Source organism: Nyctereutes procyonoides, unplaced genomic scaffold (assembly GCF_905146905.1).
Source record: "Nyctereutes procyonoides isolate TBG_1078 unplaced genomic scaffold, NYPRO_anot_genome, whole genome shotgun sequence".
NCBI classification, from domain to species: domain Eukaryota; kingdom Metazoa; phylum Chordata; class Mammalia; order Carnivora; family Canidae; genus Nyctereutes; species Nyctereutes procyonoides.
In genome coordinates this window covers 104421537-104442353 of record NW_026575125.1, presented here as the reverse complement: position 1 = coordinate 104442353, position 20817 = coordinate 104421537, and the positions used below count along the sequence as shown (strand labels likewise).

The 20817-nt window shown below is 43.8% G+C and overlaps 2 protein-coding genes across 10 annotated transcripts in view; one reads left to right on the top strand and one right to left on the bottom strand.

The window, feature by feature from the left end:
- MAP7D3 (MAP7 domain containing 3) overlaps window positions 1-14040 on the top strand; it is a 30942-nt gene extending 16902 nt beyond the window's left edge. For 3 of the 6 annotated variants that reach the window (XM_055338820.1, XM_055338822.1, XM_055338818.1), the window contains 11 exons: window positions 2519-3357; window positions 3893-4020; window positions 4287-4492; window positions 5078-5207; window positions 7314-7449; window positions 8448-8552; window positions 9394-9447; window positions 10682-10784; window positions 11871-12069; window positions 12970-13241; window positions 13804-13940. In XM_055338820.1, coding sequence (XP_055194795.1) covers window positions 2519-3357; window positions 3893-4020; window positions 4287-4492; window positions 5078-5207; window positions 7314-7449; window positions 8448-8552; window positions 9394-9447; window positions 10682-10784; window positions 11871-12069; window positions 12970-13241; window positions 13804-13811 — 2180 coding nt within the window. In that variant the 3' untranslated portion in view covers window positions 13812-13940. Of the gene's footprint in view, window positions 1-2518; window positions 3358-3892; window positions 4021-4286; window positions 4493-5077; window positions 5208-7313; window positions 7450-8447; window positions 8553-9393; window positions 9448-10681; window positions 10785-11870; window positions 12070-12969; window positions 13242-13803 lie in introns of all 6 variants that reach the window. The other 3 variants (XM_055338821.1, XM_055338819.1, XM_055338823.1) reach the window with 3 other exon arrangements.
- Window positions 14041-19178: 5138 nt separating this feature from the next.
- Window positions 19179-20817, bottom strand: part of FHL1 (four and a half LIM domains 1) — a 63100-nt gene continuing 61461 nt past the window's right edge. For 3 of the 4 annotated variants that reach the window (XM_055338546.1, XM_055338545.1, XM_055338547.1), the window contains one exon: window positions 19179-20730. In XM_055338546.1, the coding sequence (XP_055194521.1) occupies window positions 20576-20730 (155 nt within the window). In that variant the 3' untranslated portion in view covers window positions 19179-20575. The remainder of the gene's footprint in view (window positions 20731-20817) is intronic. The other variant, XM_055338548.1, reaches the window with a different exon arrangement.

Genomic DNA, 20817 nt, shown 5'->3' with positions numbered 1-20817 from the left:
TTATTTATTTATTTATTTATTTATTTTGTTGAATTTTTAAATGATTTTTTTATTTAAAAAAATTTTTTTTAATCTTTCCATGTTATTTATTTTTTAAATGCTTTTTGGACATTTATTTTTTCTTTTTTACATCATTATTCTTTTGTTCTCTCTTAGCTCATCTTTGGTAAGTTTATAGTTATTTTATTTTAAATTATAATTTTATTTTATTTTTTTTGGCATTTTATTTTATTTTATTTTATTTTATTTTTTTAAATAAATTAATTTTTATTGGTGTTCAATTTACCAACATACAGAATAACACCCAGTGCTCATCCCGTCAAGTGTCCCCTCAGTGCCCGTCACCCATTCACCCCCACCCCCCGCCCTCCTCCCCTTCCACCACCCCTAGTTCCTTTCCCAGAGTTAGGAGTCTTTATATTCTGTCTCCCTTTCTGATTTAAATGATTTTTTTAAAGGATTGTATTATTTATTGAGAGAGAAAGCATGAGCAGGGGGAGGGGCAGAGGGAGAAGCAGACTCCCTACTGAGCAGGGAGCCTGACATAGGGCTTGATGCCAGGACCCTGGAATGACTATGACATAGACCCATGACTATGACCTAAGCTGAAGGCAGACACTTAACCAGTTGAGCCACCCAGAGGCCCCTTAAATGATTTTTTAAAAAGATTTTTTAAGGTAATCTCTATACCCAACATATGGGGCTCAAACTCCTGACTGAGAGATCAAGAGTTGCGTGCTCTACTGACTGAGCCAACCAGGCATCCCTAACTTTTTAAAAGTTATTTATTTATTTATTTATTTATTTATTTATTTATTTATTTATTCATTCGTTCATTATGAATGAATGAGAGGAAGAGAGAGCATGCAAGTTGGGGGTTGGGAGAGAGGGATAAGCAGACTCCTCTCTGATCTTGAAGAGCCTGGTACTATGCGGCTCAATCTCATGACTCTGAGATCATGACTTGGGCTGAAATCAAGAGTTGGAGGCTCAACCAACTGAGCCACCCAGGTACCCTGCCTCTAAATTTTTAAAGATCTCTGGGTTTCTTGACCTGTGCTTCTGTACTGTAAAAAGTACTGGATGTTAAAAGTATCAGAAAATTTTTATAATATCAAAGGAGAAAGTTTCCTACTCCACCCTCCTTTTTTCCCTAAAATATGGAAGAATAACATTGAGCTGCTCTTCAACTTCTTATTGTTAGTAAAATAAAACTAATATTCAGGCTTATGTGGATTTTCTCACTTACAGGTCACACAGAGTATTAGACAAACCTGTGGGTAGTAAGAAGTCCTCAGTAGTGGAGTGTGCCTCAAATGCACAATTCTCTTCATTCTTCTTTTTTCCTCTACTTTTTTCTTTCCAAAATTTATCCCACCATCTTTATTTTTTCTTCTGTTAATGTTCACATGATTATTAAAAGAAATTAGTGCTATCAGAGCCTTTTTGGTAGTACAGCCTTCTTTTAGTTTAGATTCCTGACTTTGCTTTTCCCCCATTATATATGTATGTCAGATTATTTTATGCCAGTCTCTCCCCAGTCTACTGTGAGATATTTTTTGTATTAACTTTCATTCCTGTTTAATAATCTATTACTTCCATCAAAAATATAACATTTTATCTTAAATTTCTATAGCTATACTTAATATATTTTTTATAGTGCAAACTGTTAGTGTTAAACAATGTGACTGTTTAGGTACATACAGATGTGTAAATAAAATACTTTTTCCACCAAAAATGGGGGAACTAAAAAATATTCAAATTGTTTATTCATGAGTAGTCAGTCTTTGGTAATTTGTTTTGTTTTGATTATTTGATGAGATCATGTAAAAATTTACTACCCAGATTTAAAGAGGAGATGACAAATTTACCAAGTCTTATGAAAGCTACCACCAAATACTTTTTTAAAAATAATTTTTTGACCTGCTTTTGTTTAAACTCAATATATACCATTTTCTGGGGCACCTGGGTGGCTCAGTTGGATAAGCATCTGACTTCGACTCAGGTCATGATCTCGGGGTCCAGGGAACAAGTCCTGCATTGGGGTCCCCACTCAGCAGGGAGTCTCCTTGTCTCTTTCCCTCTGCCCCACCCCTTGCGTGACTTGTAATGGTAACAATCTCTGGCCCTGGTGAAGTTGTTTTAGATTACTTTTAAAAAGTGTTGGATATCTTGTAATGTTTTATGAAAATCATTCAGAACTATAGTATGATTAAAAGAGAAATGGCTTATTGTAAATATCAACTTTGGAGAAGCATCCTCTCTTCATCTGTAGTGGACTATTGCTTTCACAACACCTCTTTGATGGTGGCGCTTCTGAAGTACCAACTTTGCGATGTTTTTGTCCTGTATCTGTGATCCATTTCACTAAACACTTCAGTATTGTGTGTAATCCCTGCAGTTTACTAATGAACGTAGTCTCTTTTCTCTTCCTGTTCTTATACTGTCACGTGGTGCGATACTGTCTTGTCAGGTTTCTAAGTGTGTGCAGTTTCATTCTGTTCTCATTCACCCACAGGGACCCGCAGTACTTTAGTCCAGAATATAAACGTGCCATTGTGTAGCCAGAGCAGTGACGAATTGAAGAGTAACGTAGTGCTTCACGAGTCATCAGTAGTAGTGCCTTCCGAGGTAGTGCCTCCCCGGGAAAAAGAAGAAGCACTCTGTGAGGTGAGTGCAGAATCATCACCCAAGCCAAAAGTGGAAGCTGCCCCCAAGGCAAAGGCAGAAGTTGCCCCCCAGGCAAAGGCAGAAGTGGCCCCCAATGTGAACGTGGAAGGGGCTGCCACAGTGAGTGTGGAAGCAGCCCCTGAGGTGAATGTGAAAGCAGCTCCCGCTCCCAAGGTGAATATAGAAGCAACCTCCAAGGTGAACATGGAAGGGTCCCCTAAAGGGAGCATGGAAACATCATGTGAAGCAGAAGTGGAAGCACTCCCTGAGAGCATGGAAACATCACCTGAAGTGAGTGTGGACATGTCCCCCGAGGTGAGCGTGGACCCATCACCCACAGTGAGCGCAGACCCGTCCCCTTCGGTGAGCGTGAACGTGTCCCCTGAGGTGAGCGTGGACCCGTCCCCCGAGGTGAGCGTGGATTCATCTCCCGAGGTGAGCATGGATGCATCCCCTGATGTAAGCATGGAAGCATCATCTGAGGCAAGTGTGGAGGCATCACCCAAGACTAGCGTGGGAGTGTCCCCCGAGGCCAGTGTGGAAGCGTCACCTGAGGCCAGTGTGGAAGCGTCACCTGAGGCTAGTGTGAAAGTACTCCCCAGAGAGAGTGCGGAAGCATCCCCCAAGGCATCCCCTGAGGTGAGCCCAGAAACATCTTCGAAGGTGAAAGTGAGAGACTCTGCAAAGGTTTGTTAGATACCTTTTATTGAAAAATTTTCTGTTAAAATCTGCATGTTTACTTGTGTAAGTTATGATAGGTCAGGTTTCACAGCATAAGCAACATGTTCATATTTATAGCATTCTGTAATAAAATTAGTAAAATAGGATAACTTCAACGATTTAAAATTCTGATATTCATTGTACCAGTTTCCCCTCGAAGATAGATTAATTTTTTAGTAGAAGGGAGTAACTTTTACATGAACTGTTTCTAAAATGTGAAGAAAAGCTTTTTGAGAAATAATGCAAAACTTTTAATCAGGATTTAGAAATAGAATTTGAAGTGAAAGATTTTTTAAGATAATTATTTCTGTGATCTTGACTTTTGTAATCTGATATGGTAGCCTAGAAGAACATATCTGTGTACCTAATTCTTATGCTTAAAAGGAAAATTGGGAGTTTAAGGAGCTATAATTGTATTATATTCAGGGTATTTTTGTCTTAAAAAAGTCAGCTGCAGTAAAGTAAATGCTAATTCTTAATATGATCAAATTACTCTGTTCAGAAATCAGAAATGGACAAACATGCCTCAAATCCTACTGCCAAAAAGCGCTCATCATCACACATACCATGTTATAAATGGCCATCTTCTCCTGCAAGTGCATGGCGTCCACCTTCTCCTATCAGTGCAAAGTAAGTAGCTTATTTGCAGCTGTTCCTGATAAGTATTTTACCATGATAAATTCCACGAGTGTTTCCTAAATGAAATAACATCAAACATAAATATAGAAAATGCATCATAACATAAAAAAGCCTTTAAAGATGGAATAACATATCATAAAATATTATCATAATATCAAGACAATATATTTTATGAAATGGCACATTATAAACTAATTAGCACATATATATTACAAAATCATATCCGATTTCCCCCATTAATGGTTACTTTTTCCCAGCAGGCAATTGCAAAAGAATCGCCCCCCATCACCTTCACCCGTCATGTCAAAACTGTCACATTCTTCTCTTTCTTATAAAATAATTCCTGTTCAGCGTAGCCTATTTGCGCAAAATGCATTAGGTACTCTTGGAAAGAAAAGAGAAGGAATGCCTAAACCTTCTAACAGCTCTGAGGCTGTGAGCCACAAGCAGATGGTCTATGAAGGTAAGTTCTTTCACTAAGTTTATTTAGGCAACCCAGAAAATCTTAAGGTACTTTGGGAATAGTTGCCTTTATTTTATTCCCCAATTCTGAGAACTTTAGGGAGTGAGCCTTCTTTTGATAAAGAACCAATCATTGGCACACTATTTACTTTTTCTTGCCAGAGCTTCTTACCCTTACCCCCTTGTTTTGGAACATCCATTTTTGGAACTGATGTTAAAAGTAACTGGTTGGGGGATGCCTGGGTGTTTGTCTTCCTCTATATTTAGTGTGTCTTAATCTTTTTTTCCCATAAGGAAAAATATCACATCTCTCAAAATGGCTAAACCAAGTAGGAGTACATTATTTTATTTTGGAGCAAGTAGTTGTTAAAAAGAGACAAACTGTTTCTTCTGTTACTGGGAGTGGGGTTCGGGGTTTGAACCAAATCTGTAATCACTTACTTATAGATTGCTTGTTATTTATAAATTTTAGACCATGTGCATATTGTTTGGGTTTTTAATGTCATTGGTTGTCTTGTACCTCTTTATTGGACTTAAGGGTGTTAAGTTCCCTAAGCTAACTGTTTTACATGTTAATTTTAACTAGAGTCTGGTAATAAAAGCACACCAGGGACTATGAATGCTGAGGAGGCAACAAAAATTTTGGCAGAAAAACGACGCCTTGCTCGTGAACAAAGAGAGAAGGAAGAAAGGCAACAAAAGGAAATGGAGCAAAGGTTGGCACCAACCCACTCTTTCTATACTCTGTCTTGGCTAGGGCCCAGATTTTGAAAGTCAAAAATGTACCTTCAGGTTAGATGTATTTCAAATACTCAAAGAGTAACTGACTTTTTCTTTAGTGTGAATCAGAAATGACTCATTGCCTTTGAAACAAATGTGGCAAGTATCTCCAGCAGAGAGGACACTGGTCTTCTAGGTAGCTGGTATAGCTGTCTTTGGTATCCATGCATCATGTGTTGTTAAGTTGTGCCATTAAGATGCATAAGGAGACCCCCTCCAAAAAAAAAGGAGACCCCCTCCCCATAAGGGTCCCATATCTCAGCAGGAACACTTGAGTGATCATGGCAGACGATTTCTGTTGACATTCACTAGGGTTAGCCCCTTTCTTCATTTTGTAACTTTGGAATTTGTAAACCTGGAAAGCGTACTTCCTCCTGTTTTGCTAGGGGTGCTTCCAGTGACCTTTGTGACATGTCATTCTCATCAGTCCTTGCTGGAAGGCTTGCCTGTGGGCAGCAAACCTCATGTACACTCATGTTCATTCTAATTCCATCTCAAGGTTTCTTGAAGCTAACCTGATTTAGGGCTCTGGAATATAAACCTCTGTCCACTGCCTGCACAGAATAACTACAGTCCTGAGTTTGTTTTTAAGTAGTAAGTGTTTGAAATGTAATCATATGCTTTCAGTACACTTTATATGGGTTTGGAAGAGAGGAGAAAGGGGATGTTGTGAATAGCAAAAATAACATGTTAGCTTAAACATCAATGATTCATGTAAACAGCTAATTTAATATTTTATTTTCTTAAAGATTTTATGTACTTGAGAGAGAGACCACATCCCAGGATCATGCCCTGAGCCGAAGGCAGACTTAACACTTAACCAATGGAGCCACCCAGACACCCCTAATTTAACATTTTAAAAGCCCTGCATACTGGTTGACATGGCTTTCCTCTGGGCACCACCAGGCCTTCTTTTAAATGATTACGTGTGAGATTGGGTGTGAATGTATGTAAAAATAAGACCTTTTGGAGGGTCCCATGTGTTTAATACAGTTAAGGAGTGCTATTCTTTTCTGTCTCCTTTTAAGATACAGAGTAGCCCACTAACTGATAGAAATCTTTTTTACTCCCAAGAGCTAGTTTCCCCCACTTAAAAAGGGTAAAATTGGGGTACCTAGGTGGCTCAGTTGAGCATCTGACTCCTGGTTTCAGCTCGGGTCATGATCTCAGGCTTATGGGATCTGGCCCTGCATCAAGCCCTGCGTTGAGCCCTGCTTGAGGCTCTGCGCTCAGCAGGAATTTTGCTTCTTTCCCTTTCCCTCTGCCTCCAACTTGCACACATGTGCACACTCAGAATTTCTAAAATAAATAAAAGTGTGAAATTATGTAAATTCTGTGCAATAACATAGAAAATGCAGTGAATCTGATGTAAGTATAAGTTGTGTTCTATACAGAAGCAGTTTCACTATTAAAAAAACATGTACAAGGGTGCTTGGGTGGTGCAGTATTGGTTTCGGCTCAGGTCAGATCTCAGGTCCTGGGATTGAGCCTCGTGTTTTGCTTGGGATTTCCTCTTTCCTTCTGTCCCTCCCCCACCCGGCATATTCTCTCTTTCTCTCTCTCTCTCTCTCTCTGTCTCTGTCTCTCTCCCCCTCTCCTTCCCTCTCTCTCTCTCAAATAAGTACATCTTTTAAATTATTTATTTATTTTTTTAAAAAAGATTCATTCATTCATTCATTCATTTGAGATGCAGAGAGAGGCAGAGACAGGCAGAGGGAGGAGCAGGTTCCATGTAGGGAGACCAATGTGGGACTCAATCCCAGGACTCTGGGATCATGCCCTGAGCCAAAGGCAGACACTCAACTGCTGAGCCACCCAGGTATCCCATAAGTAAATCTTTTTTAAAAAAATGCATGTACAGTGAGTATGTGGCTGGCTCAATCAGAGGAGCATGCAACTCTTGATCTTGGGGTCAGGAGTTCGAGCCCCATGTTGGGTGTAGAGATGACTTAAAAAAATGCATGTACTATATATATATAGCAAGCTGTATATAGTAGAGACTGAGACAAATACTAAGTTGTTTAAATGTGTTGTGTCATTAGCAAATTGAAGGACATGGCAGAGAAAGCAATTGAAGGCCAACAAGAAGAGTTCTTAAAACTGGAAGATGGGCAACAGCAGAAGGAAATAAAGAAAAAAGAATATCCAGATCCAGAAGACCGGAAAGTACTGCTACAGGTTTGTTGGCTCTCTATCAGGGGTTGAGAAGCAGATTCTAAAATTCATTGGAAACCCAAGGCAAAAATCTGTCTCTCCAAGAAAGACGGTGAACAGATATGTAGCCTTCTCTGGCTGTATTTTTCCATTATAGTCTAGCTGCTACCCAAAGCTACTACAAGTCATTCCCAGCCACCCTTGGCAAAATCATAGAATATTTTCCAAGTGAAACAGAAACAGAAAGCTGAGAATTACAGATTAGTAGTTTTTTATTTTGTCTACATAAACCAACATTGCAGCTTGGTTTCAGGAAATCCCATTGCTCACACAGATTAAATGTCCTATGTGAATTTTCCCAATCTTGCACTCTGTGGCAACGCTCACAGCTGCACTCCTTAAACTCCAACAGAGACGATAAAAATTATGAATGCCTCGAAAAGTTTAAAGTCCTCCAGTTCTCCAGTAAGAATGTCTTATCCATGCAAATTCAAATCACCTGGTAAATAAATCTATAAACTGAGCTCAGACTACACTCAGTTTGAATTATTAACACTGCCTAGCCTACTTAATATTCGTTCCAGTTTTAGTATATCACTTAATCACTTATATGTTGTGTAAGTGGTTGTGTGCGTTTGCATTCCTCAGGAAGCTACCTTTAAGGAACCTCCCCGTGCTTTTGAAAGGTGTAAGACTTTTGGCTCCTGTTGCTGTGTTGATGGATAGCTAAATAATCACTTATTTGAAACTGTAGTGTCCCGATAACCAGTATAATGATAACCCTGAGGTCCTGGAGGGGACTGACGTTGCTTCTAAATCCTCAAGATGATAGCCTAGTTTTGTGCATTTTTAGTTAATGCTTTGAAAACTGGTAATTCATGAATGTGGTGTGTATAGGTGCTGTCATTCAGGTTACATTCTTTTATGCTGGATAACATTTAACTATTTAACTTTTTCAACTATTGTTTTTAGTTATCACTCATATATTGAGAATAAATGGTATCTTTATGCAAATTTTCTAGAAAGGGGACGCCAAGATAAAAGCTCAGGAGGAGGCTGACAAACGCAAGAAGGAGCAGGAGAGAATTATGTTACAGAATTTGCAAGAGCGATTAGAAAGGAAGAAGGTACTCTTTCATTCTATTTTGGGGGTTTGGTTCTTTTAGAAAATAACATTGGGCACATGATATGAAAACATGTTCTTGAAAATCACAAGTAAGTGGCATGCTAGCCTCTGGTAGTTTTCCCACTGCAACTCTCTTCTTTATCTAAGGATCTCCCCCCTACTATGGAATGGTCTCCCCTTATTGACCTTATCTATCATGGACCACTGGTGACCACTATAGTGACACCTCAATATCACAAACCTCTGAGAACAAAGCTCCTTTGAAAGAATCCCTCCAGTCACAGGGAGGGGTTGGCAGAAGTTAGTTTCTTCCAAACTGGGCTGGAAATTGCTTAGTGGGAGGGAGCAGCAGGTTCAGGCTTCTCTTGAAGTCCGTGGTGTGGGCTGTTCATCAGATGGGACCTCACTTTGTGCAACTCATTGGGCTCCTCTGGCATCAGAGGAGGCCCCCATCCAGGCTACAAGGCCTCTCTCACACCAGGGAAGGAGGTGTGCATAGGGGAGAAAAATTATTTCCCTCCCATGTGTGTACTCTTTCCAGCAACAGACTTCTGTCAATGTCACATCATTGGGGTGCATTCTTTTCATTAATATTTGCTTCAGTCATGGTCTGTTCAGACTAAAACATTAGCTACTACCACTCAAGATGTTGTCCAGATCACTGATACTGGGGTTGGGAGGATGCATGGCTGCTCACCCAAGGTCTCAAGGTGGTTAAATCTGTGGCTTGGGAGCAGTACTGATGCTGTCTACTTGTGGAAAACAAGTAATCAACTTCTTCAGGATTGTGGGTTTGTTTTTAATCCGTTTTTGCATTTGAATTTTTATTTTTCTTGAAATAGAGAATTGAGGAAATAATGAAGCGGACGAGGAAGACAGATTCAAATACATCAAAGGTACTCTGTGTGTCCCTGCTGGCAGTACATAAGAATTTCTGTAGCTTCACCTTCTTGCCGACTTTTCCATTTTTGCTGATTTGGTGGTAACTTAAGCATCACTCTCCCTTGTCCCTGATTATGAAAAAAATGGAGCACGTTCTCTCATCTTTAATTAGCTATCCTGTTTTTTCTTGTGCGAGATGCTTGTTCGAGTCTGTGCCCAAAGCCTTTGGGTTGATACTTCTCTTTTCTCACTGACTTGTGGTTCTTCACTGTTCTGGATGATACTACTTTTCTTGCTCGTTTGCATAGATCTTCTCCCAGTTGATAGCCTATCCTAACTTGGTGGGCTGCTGGATAGAAGTTCTTAATATGCACACTACTGAACTGTTTAGTAGTTTTTGATGATTAATGAACTTGAGTGCCTTTTCATCTGCTTTTTGGCCATTTGAGATCTACTTTTGTGAAGTGCCTTGTCGAGTTCTTTGTCCATGTTTCTGTTTGGTGGTTGGCCTCCTTAGTGATGTGTAGGAGTTTTTTTTACCTGCTCTGCTTATGAGCCCTACAGATATGTAGGTATTGCTATAGTTTGCCTCATATTCTCATAAGGCCTTTTGTTGAACAGAAGTTCATTTTCATGAACTTCAAATTGAGCAATTTTTTTCTCCTTTATGGTAGCTGCTTTTTGGGGTCTATTTCACAAGTATTTTCTACCCCAGCATCCTGTCTTTTGATGTGTCACATGCCTCTAGAAGGCCTTTTCCCTCCAGATTCTGGACTCTTAACCCTTTGTGTTACCAAACTGGTATTTTGGCTCTTTCCAGTTCTCATGTGTGGTCATTCATATCATGAAAATTTAAAATAGAACTGTCATTTCTGGAAAGTGTGGAGAGACAAAGATCATTTAGCCCACTGGCCTGAGAAGTGGCCTCCCCTCGAGACAGCTGTGAATTTTTTTTAGCTCTCATCAATTGGCCCTACTATGGCTTAGTTTGGACTCTCAGCAACAAAGGCCACATGCCAACCCAAAACCATTGCCATCTGCTCACTCAGAGAAGTTTTTCATTCTTGAGTATCTCCCTAACTGAAAGACAACTAGAGCCACCTGTTAGAGGTTAGATTTTTTTTAACCTTTAATTGAAGTGATGAAAAATAGCCATCAATCAGTCCAGCATGAACCTATTTTCTTTGAAATGACCAAGTCAGGCTGATAGAATATTAGATGCAATCATGACTCCTTTTCTCATCCTAGGCTGCAGAAACATTTGTTGACAACACATACGAGGAGAACGAGGCAGATGATGAGGATGAGTCGGAAAGTGACGATGGTTCTTTTGATGACCCTCATCCATCAGGTTTGCTTGCCTTTTGAGTTCTGTTAGTCACCATATAGGATCTGGACTGTCTGAGTTCATCTAGGGGCTCCTTTGCTTCTGAGCTGTGTGGCTTTGGGCAACTTACTGAACCTCTCTGTACTCAGTTTTCCTACCTGAAAAAGGGGAAGCTAATGTGGTCCTCTTAAGGTAGCATGAGATTGCCATAGGCTGATTCATGTCATGCTAAGAATAGTACCTGACGCATAGACAACTCTCAGTAAAGCCCACTACAGTGGCAAATATTATTCTTGTACAGGTTGTGACGTTAGGCTATAGGTAGTAGCTCTTACCAGAATGTGAGGCTTACTAGCATTTCCTAGCTCCTAGCCTTATGCGGCTTTCATGAATGAATACACACAGGTAGAATACCGCTTCCCACCTCACTGGGAGAAACACAACACCTCTTGTGATATGAGAGCCCTCTGAAATGGAAGGCTGAGTCCCTCATGAGAAGGAACCACTTTCTGGCAGCAGTACCAGGCACTTGAGAAAACACTGTTGTCCACTCTTTATCCCACAAATGGATATGAACACGCAAGTCAGGCTCTCTGTAGGAATAGCAGAGATACAGAAAGGAGGAAACATAGCCTCAAGGGAGGCCTTGGGGAAACTGAGGAGCAAACAGCGATACTGCCACAAGCTGGTTGGCCCAAATGCAGTGAGAACAGAGCAGTAGGAGCAAGGCTAGGTGCAGGGTCTGCTTCAGGCACTGAGGAAAGGTGAAGGTAGGAGATAGCACTGGGATTGAGGCTAAAAGAAGAGGTGGGATTGGACAGGTGGGTAGTCAGGAGGAGGGGTAAGAAGCTTGCTGCCTGTTGCCCGCTGCCCTCTGGCCTACCACTTTTGCCAAAGAGGTCAGGTTCCTTAGAGATGGCCCCTTTGTGCTTTGAGACCAGAGCAGGCATGTGCACCGGGTAGCACATTGCACCCCACAATCCCACTGCATGGCCCTCCCTGCCTTGAGGCGGCTGGCTGTGCCCTGGCCTACCACAATCACAGCCTTCACCTTCTGTTGTCTCCGTTGTCAAAACTCCAGTTTTAATCTTCTTCCTTTTGTTTTCCAAGCCTTTATAAATGGCATGGATTCATCCACAAAACTCAAAACACATTTTAAAAACATGAAGAAGAACACTCCCAAGCTGGTGTTTTTAGATGCCACTTCTGGCCAAGTCCATAGAGAGACAAAAACATTTTTTAATGACGACATGAAAACCTTCAGACAAAAAAGTGCGAAAGACCCTTTGGCTCAGGCGAAGGGTACCAGGTGAGTTGCTCAGCGAGCTTATCAGAATAAACTTGGTGGGAGTCATACACAAGATTATTGACTGAGCTCTTAGTTTGTACCAAGCACTGGGTCAAGTACTTCCAGAAGTAAACCAATCCCCACAGCAGCCTTGCTAGGTAAGGGCTATCAACTTCACTTTTACAGACGAGGAAACTGAGGCACGGAGAGATTAAGGGCCTTATTTGCCCAACATCCCATTGTGAAAGGGCAGAGCCCACATTCAAACCAGGTACATCTGGCTCTAAGCTGTGCTTTTGTGCACAGTGGTTAGCATCTGCTCATAAAACCCAGAAAGGGGGGGACATTGAGTGACTGCTGCATACCAGGTGTTTTATGTTGCCTATTTATTTTAATTCTAATTGCAACTCTGACTTCAATACAGATGTCATTTTATATATAATGAAACTGAGAGTCAGAAGTTAGGTTTGAAGAGTGAGTAGATTCTTAGGAAGGCTCCCTGGGGATTGCCTAAAAAGACACAAACCTACAAGGCCCACTGGAACACAATGGACTAAGAAGCACAGTGATGGGCTGAGCTGAGCACCGGAGCTAGGAAAGCCACATTCGTCCTCAGATGACTGTTCTGGTGGCATCCCATGTCAGCATGAAGTGGGGAACAGGGCTTCTGGAGCCCTGCGTGCTTAGCTGCTCCCAGCCCTGCTTAGTGTTCGCTGAACCCTGGGACTTTGTAGGACACAATTTGGAAACCAGTGTGTTCTGTGATCTCCAGGGTCCCTTCCAGCCTTTCCATACTAGGATTCTGAAGGATAAGTTACTTCCAAGATCTCTCTTAGAAGTTAATTAAAGGATAAAGCTTTATTTGGGACAAAACTTTGGTCTGTGGATAGTCCGGATTCTAACACAAGCCTTTCTTTCCAGATCGTCCACCAAAAGAATGACCAGCCGTGCAGCAAAAACCAGAAAGGCAAGTGAAAACTGTAACACCGTGGGACCTTCCAAGAGTTTATATCCAGAGGCACAGGAGTGGATCTGTGACAAGATTATTGACATCAGAAATGAGGCAGAGCCCCTTATGTCCAGTATCCCTCCTGATAGTCGAAAATACCATCTGAAAGGTTCCATGACATTCCACCAGAGTCCCCAGTTGCCTTTAGACGACAAGAAAAACAAATCTGTTCCTGCTCCACCGGGTAAGGCCTCCTCCTATTTTCACCTTGCTTGAAAGGCAGTTGGCCACGAACCCTCCTGCTTCTGGCTCTTGCAGGGCCTTCTTGGCATCCTGTAACTTTGAGGCAAGTAGGGAGATGGTGGTGGGTCTAAAGGCTACCTTCATATCAAAGAGTCTTCCATTTAAGTTGGTTTTGAGAACAAATGACTTGATTCTAGTTTTGACGCCTTGCATTTCCTACCAGATACACAAAGTCGGTTCTTGTCAGCCCCTCTGATCCATCAGCTGCTTTACAGCAGGCAGATAATTGTTTAGGGCACAGGATTCGTGATCCTTTTGGATTTAGTCTCTCCATCTGACTTTCCGAAGCCAAAAGGCCTTTGCTTTTCTTTCCTTTAGGAAGCTTTCTTCAAAATTGAGAGACAGCTTGGGCCTGTTTGGCAGCTGGGGTTCTGGGGGCACCAGTGTGTTGGGGTTGGGGAGGGGGTTTTCAAAGGTCCCGAACCTACCACGAAGAGAGGCTGGCGCCCCGTGGCAGTGAGACCAGCATCTTCACCATTCTTTTTCTTTTTCCCTCTGGTCAGATATGTAAACTTCGCACAGCCCAGAAGAGAATTCATCGTCTGCTGTGGATCTCCACTTCTCCCATCTCCCCTAGTCTTTCTGCCACTAATTTGAACCTGGCCAAGGAAATGATCATCAAAAAAAGGGAAAACATCAGACAGACACCTTGACATGTATCTCAGAAGATGCACTTACCATCTTGACTCTTGCCCACAGCAAGGATTCTGAGTAAAAAGTCATTTTTGTTTTCCTGTAAATACTTCCACTGTCTCGTTCTTGTTTTCCAGCCAGGGTGTGTGAGTGCACATCAAGGGTGCCTTTATGAAGTGGTAACTCTTGAGCTTGTAAACCAAGGAGTAATTTCCTCTCTTAAAATAATGCTTATTCTGTTTAACAGCTATGTCACTCTAGCAATTCAAAGCTGACATTCAATCTCATAGAGGACACATGGGGTGTGTGAGGGACTCAGGATTGCTCACAAGAGCTTTGCTGGATTGTCTCTAATAAACAAAGGAGAGGCTGCAAAATACTGTTAAGTTACATGTTAACCATTAGGTATGCATGTGTTCAACTGTGCCATCACCTGAGCGCACAGGCCCTGACACCCCCACGTGCTAGGAGTGTTAGATTGTGTGATCTTGGGACAGTTGTAGCACCCTTCGTGCTCATCACCATCACCTTTTAAAGTGCACTTTGGGGTTTGTTTTCAAACATGCATAGTGTTTTGATTGTACCTAAAGCAGTACCTGGCTGTTGTCTGGCGGGGCACGTGCCATTTCCCCAGTTCACAGTGTGCCATCTATTTATCCTTGTGCTTGCCAGCCCTGCCCTGCAGTGCACACTCGGCCTTGGCATGTGGAGCCGATTTGCTTGCCTTTCTCTAGCTGCTGGCTGCAAGTGAACACAGGAATAGTGCCATTCTTTGGGCCCCACGATAGAGAGGTGCGCACACTTGGATGCACATGTACACACGTGCACACGCATTTGCATACACACGTTTGTACGCACATACACACACATGGGATAGGTTTCCTGACGTCCGTCAAATTCTGCTTAATACACGCCCTTGACTAAAACTTGAATGCACAGCAGTTGTCCTACTGCTAATAGTTTTCTGGTGAATCATAAAGGAGTTTGAAGCAAGTCCATGTTCCTTTCTAGCCACCAGCCTTGGATTAGCAAAAGAAGGGCCTTCTTTCTGATTCCTTAGCTCTTTGCCATTCAAAGTACTGTACCATTGTTATAGATTAGAGCTTGGTGCCTTAGATTTGAAAACTATTTTTATACAGGAGCTCTTTCATATAGAAGGCAGAGACAATCATCGTAACAAATGAATTTCTGGTATTTGTCTGCACCAATGTCACGTGTTGGAACACTGTTAAACTTGCATTTATATGTGTGCTCTGTGAAATAAACTTTGCAGATAAAGCAAGTTTTCTTTTTCATTATAATAACAAAAAACAAGAACAAGAAACAGATTGCTGGTGGTATAAAGGAGACCCTAATGGTTAACCAACCTTTGAACAATAGGCAAGTGACAGGTTCAATAGAAGGTAAGCAAATCCTCTGATGCCCCCCTTCAGCTACTTGGTGATGTGGGACATTAAGGTGTGAATTTTCAAATCCTGTGCCCGGTTTAGTGTATCTTACTCTTGCCATTGGTGGCTCTCGACTTTTCCTTGAGGCCAGTGGTTATAAGGTGTCTTTTCTGTTTACTGTGGTGAAATTCACCTAACATATTCCAGTTTTTTGGCATTCGGTCCATTCAGTGTTGTGCAACCACTACCTGTATCTGGCTCCAGAACCTTTTCATCACCCTCAAAACACCTGTACCTTTTTTTTAAACACCTGTACCTTTATGCAGTCATTCCCCAAACCTCTCCGCAGCTCCTTGAGGGGCCTCCCTTGTGCCTACCACAAACACTTGGCTTTCTCGAGCCTGAGTGTGCACACCACACAGGCTGTGATTGTGTTGTTACATGCACACTATCTTTGTGACCTCACCATTCCTGTGCCTGGCTAAAACATGTTCTGATCTGCCTGTAAATATGTAGTCTCCAACCTTGAGGCCTGTTCTGCTAGGTTTTGTTTTGGGTCAGGCGAGGTCCCTGTTGATTCTCTCTTTGGGGTCTGGTGCTTCTGAGAATAGTGACAGCCGTCCTCACTTGGCATTCCATATCATTGGTCTGGCTGTTGCAGCTGTTGACCTGGGATGTTCTGTGGTGTGCACACAATCTACAGCACACTCACAACTCCCTGCCCATAGCTCCGAGGTGGTGGATGCTGGCAGAGCCTCCTCGTCTCCGGAGCCAGTGCCCTTGAACCTGTTAAGGGTATGTGAGGCATGGATTGCCTTCAGTTTTCTTTTTTTTTAATTTTTTTAAATTTATTTATGATAGAGAGAGAGAGAGAGAGAGAGAGAGAGAGAGACAGGCAGAGGGAGAAGCAGGCCCCATGCACCGGGAGCCCAATGTGGGATTCGATCCCGGGTCTCCAGGATCGCGCCCTGGGCCAAAGGCAGGGGCCAAACCGCTGCGCCACCCAGGGATCCCTGCCTTCAGTTTTCCTTCCTGTCTGGGTAGTCCCTTGGTGTCCCTGACCCTAAGGGACAGTTTTCTAGCTTCTGCTGGTGGGTTCTGCATAGGAGCACATTTCCTACACCTGTGTCCTCTTGTGCAGGCACAGAGCCTGTGAACAGCTCCAAACCTTGGCAACCACAGCAGTGAGGTGTGGGATACCATAAAGGATGCCAGACAGGGACTTAACAGTCCCAAGCCTTAGCTGAGGTGGCTGTGAGCTTGCTGTGAGCTTGCTGTGTGACTTCATGTGCGTTTTTAAAAAAATGTTTTATTTATTCATGAGAGATACAGGCAGAGGGAGAAGCAGGCTCCAGGCAGGAAGCCCCATGTGGGACTCAATCCGGGGACTGAGCCAAAGGCAGATGCCCAACTGCTGAGCCACCTAGGTATTCCTCGTGTGCGTTTTTGTGTGACTTTGTGCTACAATTGGAGCCCCTTTTAGTCCTGAGGAATCATTCCTTGTGGTGAGAGCCAGAGGATCAGGAAACAAGACAGAGCAGCAGGAGCTGGTGCCAAGAAGCCAAAGTCCGGAGGCAGGCTAGCTGTCACATTTTGTCAGGGGTCAATTCCCTGTGGCCTGTTGGATGCCCCCGGGCCATGCTGATGTGGTTTGTTGAAGCAGGCAGGGAGAGGCTACCTTGCTGTTGGTCTCCCTTCCCACCAATACAGTTCCAGTGTTTCTGGAGGGATGTGTGCAAGGGTTCCCCAAGTCTCATAATAAGTGTAGTTACATTTACACGTGCCATATGCCAGGGACTTTATTAGGCATTGTTTTAAACCCTGTGAGGGTGGGTATTTGTTTTTACCTAGGAGAACACAGATTTGTGGAGATTGGCAGTTGTTCAACATCATACAATTAGGAAGAGGCAGAGCTGATGCTCAAATTCAAGTCTGATTGTAAAGCCAACACCCCATCCTGCTTTGTGAGTGGTAAGTGTCTCGCAGCTTCCATACTAGGTTAACAGACCATCTTGGTGCTGGAAGTACAAATGAATCGATGTGTTTTTACTGGGTGTCAGTAGTCCTGCTAAGCACTCATGTAATCTGCATGTGATTCTGGGAGGTAGGAATTCTCATTTTATAGGCAAAGAAACAAGCTCAGGTCAGGTAAACTTCCCCATGGTCTCAGTGGCATAGCGAGTGGCAGAGCAGCTGGGATTTGAACCCTGGCAGTCACTCCAGAATGCACTGTTAACTACCAGTATGTTTTGGATAGTCCCATCCCCAATTACAAGGGAGAATGGGGTTATCTGATGAAAAGTTGCTAACTAGGAATCTCCCCTACTTCCTCACTTCAAACTACTAAGCAGAGACCTGATGGGTTCCTCATTGTGATGCATCAGACACTGGCCCTACCCTGCAGAGGCCCACTGTTTCTATGGCAATGTCTAGTCCTAAGGGACAGGCTGGAGGTCAGTCACTCCTTAGTGGTGTGACCTCTGGCAGACCTCTCAACCTCTCTGAACTTGGGTTTTCTAACCTGGAAAACGGGCGATAGTGCAAGCCGTAGAGCCGGACCTGTTTTCCCGTGAGGTACGGAGGAGGCAGCGGCCTGGCCTGTGTGGCGCTGGCAGGGGCAGCAGCAGTGCAGCCTTTTCGAGGCAGACCTTGCCCTGGTGTGCCCTGGAGTTCTGCCGGCCAAGTAGGATAAGGCAGGCCCAAGTGTCACACAGGATTAAGGACAGGCATGGCATGTAGGGCAGATGAGGGATGTTAGGGAGGGAAGGAGCTGGGAGCCAAGCACCAGCTCAGTGAGAATGAGTGGGGCACCCCCGCCAGAAGGAGTTGCTTGGGGACACCCAAAGGCCCAGCGTCTGCTGGGGTGGAGACCAAGTGGAGGTGTGTTGTGGTCTCACCCTGAGGAAGCATCCTGAATGTAGTCCCCTCTCGGTCCCAGGCTGGTCTCCTTTGGGCTCTGGCCCTTGCTGCCGCAATGTCTGAAACCTGGTGGCTCCCTTGGGAAGCAGAGCAGTGCCATCCCAATTCCCTACCCCACCCCTGCAACCTTGGGCCCCAGATGGATCAGACAGACCCTTTTTGTGGTTTTAACTGCTAATCTCTCTAGGAAACAGACAAGGGGAGGTCACCTGTTCATAAAAATGCCCAGGTTTGGGCACACCTGGGTGGCTCAGTGATTGGGTGTCTTCGGCTCAGATCATGATCCCAGGGTCCTGGGATGGAGTCCCATGTGGGGCTCCCTGCTCAGTGGGGAGTCTTCCCTCTCTGCCTCTCGCCTCCCCTGCTTATGCTAATAAATAAAGACCTTAAAAAAATGCCCATGGTTTCTTGCTGACGGGCTTTGATTCCCTGCTAACGTGCTCAGGTCAGTGTTAGCACCAAGGGGGTCCTGCTCTTTGTTTTTACTACTGTGGTCCTGATGCTCATAGGACTGTCGCCCTCTCCTCCAGGCTGGCCAGAAGCATGGAGGGAGCAGCACCTGACAGCAGAGGTCCCACAGACCCGCACTCCACAGGGCACCAGGAAAGCGAGGCCAACAAAAAGGGGACTGTGATGCTCTGACACCCTTTAGCTGCTACTCGTTCCCACCCCTGCTCTCTGGCCAAAGAAAACCAGTGCCCTTAAGTGATGCAAATGTCTGTGAAATGCTTATTTGGAGTCAGTGGGTTTTTGTTGTTTGTAACTAGATCCAAGTGCCATTGCAGATTTTATCTTGCTTAGAATTCCTCTGTGCCATCTGCACCATGGCACCAGACAGAGTCCATGCTCGAAGGAAGGAAAAACAGTCACTGCGGTTCTGGCATCAGTAGGGTCCCCTTATCGCAACCCCACGGGCAGAAGTAAAGAGACCAGGCCAGTTATTTATATGCTGCTTTATTTCTGTAAGGATACACTGAAACGTTAGAGGATAATAGCTAATGACAAAACGTAGAAAGGAGGCATTGGCTTCGCTAACCACTCCTACGAGAATGTTAATATGCACTGTCATTACATGTTTACTTTTGATACTGTCTCATTATACTATGTCCTATAACAATGTCGATGGGAGTACAGCCAGTAGGTGAGCCTGCATCTCAGGTGAGCACTATTTGGAAGGCTGGTTCTGCCTGTGACGGTGGTGGCCGCCCCCCAGAGATTGAGAGGCTCTGAGGGATGTTCCTAAGAATCACAAGAGAAGGGACTCAGCTGGCCTCCAGCACATGGACCAAGAGCAGGCAACTACTACATTACAAGGTATTCCACTCGCCACTGCTTGGAAATGTCCTATCCGTGTCAAGGACCATCCTGGCGCCTGCTCAGCTACCCCTCTAGAGTGTTACGGCTACTTCTGTAGGATGAATTTCAAAACGGCAGGAACGTTTGAAGGGGGCGAAAATATTGACATGCAAGTCTCCAAACCCATAAACTATGTTACTATTCATTAAAATGAAAGATTCAAAAAAGAAAAAAAAAACAACCACCACCACCACCAACAACAACAACAAAAAAAAGCAAAAGGGCAGCTGGGTTAGTTTTGTTAAGCTTCCAGAAATATTCGCTGTGGCGATGTTCCTGTGAAACAGGCTCGTTTTCTTGGGTCTGCCTACACTTTGCAAATCACCTGCATGTTCCATGCTTGAAAGTAGGAACGTTCAGAAAACACGCCACACGGGGAAAATTGAAGGTTAGTACGGGGGTGGGGGGAAGGTCAGTTTAGAATTACAGCTAAGTTCAAATGCTGACTTTCTGGAAATTCGTATTAGTCGTTTGAAAGCACAAAAGAACAGAAGGAGATTTTGATGAGGAAGTTCAACCATGCATTTCGGTAAGTTCGATTTCTGCTCACGGAACAGGTGAGCAGCCGAGTTGGAGCAGCCGCTGCAACTCTTGTGTGTCCTGAGGACACAGTGGGTCCCAGCTGAGCCACGAGACGCATCTCAGTGGGGGCTTCGTGTGTTACGCTTCTTGCTCACGTCACTAAGCAACTAAATTGTTTATTAGCACTTTTCTGCCCTATTGTAAAACATGCAGAAGAGTCAATCTATCTAAGTGTTTGTTTTCTCACTGCAGCTATGGAGAGAAGTGAACTTCGCTGCTAAATCCTAGTAATGATCACTGTGTGCCCTTATGTGAGTAATACTGTAAAATGGGAGCAAAGCCAGAAGAACTTCAGAGGTGAGAGGCCGCTCTGGCCCTAGGGGTGGTGCAGGGCAGAGGGCGAGGACACAGAGAACAAGACTCAATTCCATTTTACAGGACAGGAGCCCCTGTCACTTTACAGCTTTTTGGCACAGTCGGGGCAATACACTTGCTCCTCATGGAAAACAAAGCGCTTGTTGGCCAGATTCATGGAGCATTTTTTGCAGTGGAAGCAGTAGTCGTGCCAGGATTGTCCTTCATAGGCCACCACACTGGAGCCTTTACCAAACCCTGGGGAGACAACAAAAGCAAACAGAGGAGCAAGCTGAGTGGCGCCGCGGGAGAGGCAGGCCGCCGCCTCGCCCGTTCACGGAGCCG